This window comes from Acanthochromis polyacanthus, chromosome 8, assembly GCF_021347895.1.
Source record: "Acanthochromis polyacanthus isolate Apoly-LR-REF ecotype Palm Island chromosome 8, KAUST_Apoly_ChrSc, whole genome shotgun sequence".
Lineage (NCBI taxonomy): Eukaryota > Metazoa > Chordata > Actinopteri > Pomacentridae > Acanthochromis > Acanthochromis polyacanthus.
The window spans coordinates 23,451,667-23,458,891 of NC_067120.1; the positions used below are offsets into that span (position 1 = coordinate 23,451,667).

The 7,225-nt window shown below is 45.0% G+C and overlaps 1 protein-coding gene across 1 annotated transcript; it reads right to left on the reverse strand.

Annotated features, from left to right (window-relative positions):
• Positions 1-257: 257 nt before the first annotated feature.
• dusp6 (dual specificity phosphatase 6) lies at positions 258-5,113 on the reverse strand. Its single transcript, XM_022214570.2, has 3 exons — positions 4,067-5,113; positions 3,298-3,732; positions 258-1,967 (listed from the first exon to the last, which is right to left on the reverse strand). Exons 1-3 carry the CDS (start codon positions 4,467-4,469, stop codon positions 1,654-1,656), a joined length of 1,152 nt encoding a protein of 383 aa, XP_022070262.1. The 5' UTR covers positions 4,470-5,113; the 3' UTR covers positions 258-1,653.
• Between the last annotated feature and the right edge of the window lie 2,112 nt (positions 5,114-7,225).

The window sequence follows — 7,225 nt, forward strand, 5'->3', positions numbered from 1 at the left end:
ACATCATGTGACAGGACATGCTAATTCTGAACTGGAGAGTAAAGTGGGAGATGTGTCGAGTGTTGTAGTTAATGGAAAATAAGAGCACTGTGAACAGCCTCATGATTCATGCCGACTGTTTTTGTTGTCGTGACTCGGCCTGCTGGTTAACATTCAACAGTACTGCGGATGTAGAGACACTTACATAAATGTGTTACTGTAGATGCAGACAAAACACTGATACGTGTGAAAGGGAAAAAATGGCAGAAGAAACAAAGTGTAGACAAAATAGCAATTTATTAATAACTTATATTTTCTTTACATTCGTAAGAGAGGAGTGTGGAGGGGTGGGCAGAGGTCACCAAGATGGCTTCCTCTGGAAAGAGGTTTTCTCTATGGAGGGGGCGACTCAACCCTCCAAAGCTCTGGATTCTATTTTCTCTCATCTTGACAAATAAAAACTGCATTTTACAGAGTTTTCCCTGAAGAGGCAAGGTAAGCAAAGCTCCCTGCTTTGTCCACATGTCAGAGTTTTAACCCTTGTGCACAGATCAGAATTACTCACATTAACCTTCAGAGATCCAGAGAACACAAAGTTGGCCATTCAGACTGCTTAAGCTATCTTTAGCATGATTCCAAATGAATAACTGCTAAGAAAATTGCTCAGGGTTTGGTTGGCTATTTGTGAGAAAATAAAAATCTCTGGGATGGTGGAAAAAAAACATTAATTTCTCTGAAGGCTAATGCACAATACAAACCTTCTGAGCACAAAAGTAAGGCAAACAACCAAGGTGACTTTGATTTTGAGAGGGCGGGTGCAAAAACAAGGCCGGTCGGCTGAATTCACACATAAAGCGATTTGAATATATTACACATGTATACATTTTTGCAGAATTCTTGGAAAGCCTACTTGATTTTTGGCATAATCAACTTAAACATACTGATCAATATGCAGTTTGTTTGCTTACATAAAAGTAGAATATGAAACAAAGAGAATCTTCAGTACCCACTTGTTCCAAAGGGTATATACTAGAGCAAGGCTTTTACTGTCTTTTATATTAAGATATATATACAATGTATAAATGTTTGAAAAGACTCCACAAATGTAAAATCAAGTCCAGTATATAGTGTGCCTTCTAAAGCTGGGGTGCTTCAACCCCACGCAGGCAAGTCTTCACAGAAGATGAAGGAGACTATGCACCCTGAAGTCTTGGGGTAACAGTGCTAGACCCCAAAACAAACATACAAAAGGGCTTCATTTTCTGTCCAGTTTGAACAATCATGTCTCTTTGGCACACCAGCCGAGGAACTTTGAAGCATAGCATACAGCTGTCCAATAAATCACCTCCCTCAGCCATAATGACAAAAAGAGAGAAAATACTCAGGAGTCCAACAGCGAAATATGATTGTAGAAAGTATCTGCACTCTTTAAATGACTCTCTTTCTCCTTTTGGTCTGTCTCTCTCACTGTCTCTCCTCGTTTAGTCAACAGCAGCTGCATCTTGGCCAGACAGCCTTGGCCCTCCAGTAACCACGCTCAGCAGCTGTCGCCTCAAACCAGCTGTATCAATAACATTGCACAGCAGACGACGGAAAAAAGAGAAACTTTTTGCAGCTTTTCCAACGGGAGGCCCATGAAACCTCAGGCAAGGAGAGGGATGGTGACAGCGGACCTCACGTGGACTCCAGAGGGTCCAACTGGAAGACGTTGTGGTTGGTCGGAGTGGTGAAGTAGAGCTGCTGGCTCGGCGGCGCCATGCGATTGTCGCACGGGCTCTTCAGGCCAAGTGTGCGCTCAAAGTCCAGGAGCTGGCCCATGAAGTTGAAGTTGGGCGAGATGTTGGACTTTTTCATCTTGACGATGTCGTACGCATCGTTCATGGACAGGTTGAGTTTCTGCATCAGGTACGCCACCGTCACCGTGACAGAGCGACTGATGCCAGCCAGGCAGTGGACCAGGACACCGCATTTCTGGCCTCGAGCTTCATCTGGCAGAAAAAAGAAAGGGTGGAAAATGTCATTCACCTCTTTTAGAAGGATACAAAAACTGTATTGTTCTATCATACTAGATTTATAGGAGAGTTTTTTATTACTACTTAATTGCTTAGTCTATAAAATCACTCAGTCGCCTTTAAATTGCTTGTTTAGTCCGACCTATTGATATTTATTCAACATAGACATTAAACAGAGAAAAAGATCAATTCCTCACATGTCAAAAGTTTTCAGTGTTTGTGGTTTTTTCTTCTGCAGCAACTAATGGAAAATTTAATGTGGGTGTTGAGGCAGGTCTGGTTTAAGTTCTTATCCTGACTATCTCTCAGTCATGTCAGTCAACAAACAGGGGTTGCGACAGTGTTGCACATAAACAGAGTCGACATTCTTTCGTTGTTTTGGCCTAGAGTAGCCCGCTGGGAAATTGACTATTACGGTCTATTAAACCATTCTTCCGCTCGCCGGAGTTACTCTGACAATGGTGCCATTTGGGCGTGTAAACGTAGGAGTCATGAGGGCACCCTGTCAAGGCAAACAGGATGTCAACAGGGCCTGTAAATGGCTCCTTTTGTAATGTGGAGGGAGGAAGAGGAGGGGGGGTCAATGCCATGTCCTAGATTACTTTCAATGCCACTTCCTTCCTGTTGCACTCAAATTACCGCCCTCCCCTCGCTCACTCTCCCCATTCTCCCGTTTCAACGTCGCCCTTAGTGCTGCAATTACACAAGCCCTGGGACAAGAGATGTCTTCTATTGAAGTCAAATCATTTGTACACAGTGCATTTTAGCCTGTGCGCCATTAGAGGCAGACTTGTGTTCCTGTGCCTCAACACAATGGCCTTAATCTGCCCGTTCTGTGTCCCTGCCTGATTGACTGATAAGACCACAGCCAGGGACACTTCATCTAATCTCAATTGCACAATAAGAACTTAAGAACTTCCTGGCAGTGATAAGACATATCACATTCATACGATTATGCACCTCGACTATCTGGTTCTACCCATACACTTTGCCTACATATATTCAAAACAATCACATAAGGTCTTCAAGTGAGGAGTCAGGATGGTGTTTACATGATTAGATAATAAACCAAATTATTGAGTGGAAAGCAGAGGTGAGGATTTGCTGCTTTTCTCTATTTAGTGTCACTGTAAACTGGGTAATGTGGACTGGTTGCATGAGAAAATGCCACCATTTTCAGGCAAACAAACTACTCAAAAGCAAGTGTTCAAGTTTAAATTTCCACATCAGTCAATAAATAAAATAATTCCAGAATTAAATGAGCATGCAATCTGCAGTGCGTTTCCAGCTCTGCGTGATTACTTACCAATGAAGCTGATGGCCTCGGGGAAGAACTGAGACAGATTCTGGCTCCAGTGATCCGAGATGGGGATCTGCTTGTACTTAAACTCTCCCGCGTTCTCGAAGAGGTTGGGCAGGTTCGGGGTCACGTTGAGGATGTACTTGATGCCGTACTCCTCCAGCACGTCCAGGTTGGTGGAGTCCTTGGCGCAGCCCAGATAGAGGTGCGGCAGGATCTCCACCGGGAAGGAGGGCTGCGGGTTGGACAGCGGGCTGCCATCCGAGTCTGTGGCGCTGCTCGGGTCCCGGTCAATGTCCGACTCGATGTCCGAGGAGTCGGAGCTGATCCGCAGCCCGCCGAGGCCCAGAACCTGGGCGGTGGGAGAGCTGCTGTTGGAGGAGCCGTCCAGGTTGGTTTCGCACAGAGCTGGATATTCTGCCTGGAATTTACTGAAGCCGCCTGAAAAAATAAAACACATTTGTACTACATTATAATCTGTGCTTGCAGGCTCACTGGGCTGCAAAAATATTGTTTCTCTCCTGAACATGCCTGCAAAAAGAGCCGCTGCGCTTTGATTAGGAGCAAAGTAAACACATAAATTAATCTTTTAATTAGCTACAAACATTTCTATGTCTCCTAATTACCAATATTTGTAATTTGACATTTATATGTGAGGTGCTAATAATATAAAAATTCGCATTTAAAGATCAGCACCTCCTTCAGCCTCTGCGCAAAACCTGTGCGGCTGTGAATGAACATCAGCTGCCCGAAAATGTGAATGAACAGCACTCACCCTCCAGATAATAGGCCTTGTAGCCCTCGTCCTTCATCTTCCTCAGCAGTAAACCCAACACCGAGCCTCCGTCCACATTCTCGTTCCACTCCCGGCTGTATTCGTCGTACAGCACGATGGTGTCCGTCTTGCACCGCCGCACGAACTTCTCCCGGTCCTCTCCGTCGGAGAGCAGGGACCTCATGGGCAGGTTGCCCTTCTTGAGCCGGCGGAGCATGAGGCTGGGGATGGCCACGTTGATAGCGGTCTCGACGTGCGACGACTCGTAGAGCTCCTGGGCCCGGCAGTCCATCACCAGCAGGCCGTCCCTGCGCGTCTCCAGCTGCTCCCGGAGCCAGCCCACCGTCTTGCTGATCGCCATTACCGAGTCGAGCTGGACGACGGGCTTGAGCTTGTCAAGCATTTATAAGCAGGAGTCAAAAATGTTTGAGGAAAGCGGGGAGCTTCTTGGCTGCAGCGGCAACCACTGAAAGCAGTCTGGGATTTCTCTGTCAGTGCGCTCCGCTGCTCGGAGGGCCGTCAGCAACACAGCTGTCGTTTTTTGTTGTTGTTGTTGTTGTTGTTGTTGTTTTAAAGTCAAAATGCAAAATGAGGCAGACAAAGTCTCACTCCAAATGTCCTTAAATGTCCCGTACACTTCAGGCCCAAAGGATCAATAAAAACTCAGATCCCCTTCACAGATTTCCCGACTGCGGGTTGTCTACACTGGCGCTCATTCATGCATCTGGTTGGAGAGAGCCCGACTTATTTATCAATGAGTCACACCGGCCCTGCGACGAGGTTGACGCTTCCTCCGGTCTTATATAACTCCACGACTCCAAGCGCAACGGCTCCTCCACCTTTATCTTCCTTTTCGGAGATCCAGAGGGTGAGGGTGGGAAGGTGAGCAGGCTCTGTGGATGTGAATCATGCAGGTTATGTCCGTGAGTCTCTGCCTGCGGATGCAGCCTGTCCCCCCTTCAGTCTGCGCTGTGAATCGACGCTCTGCAGGCTCTGGCTCTTGATGCGCTCTCTGCGGCGCCAGGCTGCTGAATGGCTACAAACAGGAGGCGTTTCATTGGATACGTTATGTCGGCCGGCCAATCAGAGGAGCCCCAGAGGCGGTCGCCTTGGAAACGGGGGCCGGATGGAGCGGCCCGTGTTGATGAATTGTTAATGAGTTTGTCATTCACAAAAACGGAGAGGAATTTCCGCTCCGGATCAAGTGAGTGCAAACAAACATAAGAACTGCAGGGAGAAGGAAGGAAGAGAGGGCGGGAGGGAGGGAGGGAGAGTGGCCTTAACTCAGACTGAGAGAGACGAGAGTATCAAATAGGAGAGCTGTGGTGATTAGACTGAAATGACACAGGCCGGTAATAAAGCGCTTTATATTTTTCAGTATGTCTGAACTTTAATAAGTTAAAAATTTTGAAGTTTTTGCTGCGCTTTGGTGCGTCAGAGCCAACTGTAACTACATTACATACCACATTAGAAAGCTTTATGACCAATATGTAGCCAACAGTTATTTAAAATAATCTTTGGAAAAGAATAGTTGAAACATTTACTGTAATTATCAGTATAAGAAAAATAGCACCATGTTGCAGGCTGCATAGACTGATTTCTCCCTGTGAAGGCAACACATAAAGGAAGATGACATTTTTACTTTATGCATATATTTAAAAACCTCACTTGTGGTTTAAGTGAGATAACTTCATTCCTTGATCTGCAAATAGAAACTCGTCTATTGAGTCCACCCAAGCAGGCCAGCCGAACAACAGCTGGTGAGAGATCAGTTCCTTGCTGAGAGATAACTTCAGCTTTCACCAGAATCTCCGGTTGAAAGTCTGTCTCTCAGTTGGATCGTCACGTGTTTTCATAAGTCTGATATGGATTGATATGGATTACAAACAAAGCTCGTTTACGCACTGTGCGCTTTTACGCACGAGAATTAGAGAACACGTTTAGAAAAAAAAGACAAGTTTATCAATAAGATTCTGAGGCTAAATAATTAATTTTTAAAATGGCAACGTGTCAACAAACCCCAGACTCATATACCGAATACATCATAATAAATCAATCGGTGTCCTTCTGTACAGCACCGACTTTCAAGTGTTCCTACAACTTTTTTTTAAAATGAAGAACATCTGAAATAGCACATTTGAAAAATACTGCTCAGTGATATTGTGATGGCACAACAGCAGCGGAGCTATTTCTGTCTGTGCAGCCTTCACTGGAATGAAGAGGTTCGTTCGTGTGGGTGGTGGTGTTTCAATAGTTGCCGTCTCTTTCTCTCTCTGGCTCATTCTCACACTAACTAGACTGATGTTCCTGTAATGCAGATACAAAAAATACTTCACTGTATTATTTATCCGCCTTTGAAGTGTTTCTATTTCCCCAGATCATATACTGGTCCAATACAGTAATGGTAAGTTTTAGTCCTTCTTTTTCACAAGGATATGTGAGTCCAAGCTGCCAGTGGTGGTCACAGTGGTGTCGGAAGCGGTGAGATCATGTCACATCAATCAACCGGATCTCCGGCGTCTCCGCGTACTTCACGCCCTTTTAACGCTGACAGACACGAAGCTTGGAGTCCATACAGAGTCATCAGGGCCTATGATCGTTTCCTATCTGCCCATTAACGACCTCCACACCCAAACCAAATGTATTTGCACTGCAAACAAACAGAGCATTTTCACTGGTTGGTCCTCTTTATCACCATATGTGCCGTGCAGGTGACTCTCTCACACACAGGCTTTCAGCTGGCGACCTGTTGATTTAATATGATTTTGTCCAGACTGTGTTTGTAATTAGCTTCACATTGTAAGAATAACTAAACATGTTTATCGGGTAGAGGAGATGAAGTCGGGCTGAAAGTTAAAGGCATTATGGAGGTTTTTTGTTTGTTTGTTTAATTTGTGTGATTCACATAAAATGAATATACTGACCTTTAGTGGACTTGTATGTATGGTCTCTAAAAGAATAAAAAATTTAAAAAAAATAACTGTGGAAATGGCAGGACCTGAAAAACATCAGCCAATCAATGCGCTCGGACCGAGGCGTTTGGTTTGCTCCCTTTCCTGTCAATCAAAAATCTTCCGGCTCAGGCCAAGTTACGTAGATTACGTACGTACGACTTAAGTGTTTTCTGTATGTGTTGCTTTGGTATAGCTTCGTAGTTAG

Coding starts and splice junctions, on each gene's coding strand:
- dusp6 (XM_022214570.2), bottom strand. CDS start 4,469: ATGCTTGACAAGCTCAAGCCCGTCGTCCAGCTCGACTCGGTAATGGCG. Junction 3,733..4,066: donor CAAGGCCTATTATCTGGAGG/GTGAGTGCTGTT, acceptor TTATTTTTTCAG/GCGGCTTCAGTAAATTCCAG. Junction 1,968..3,297: donor CGAGGCCATCAGCTTCATTG/GTAAGTAATCAC, acceptor TTTTTCTGCCAG/ATGAAGCTCGAGGCCAGAAA.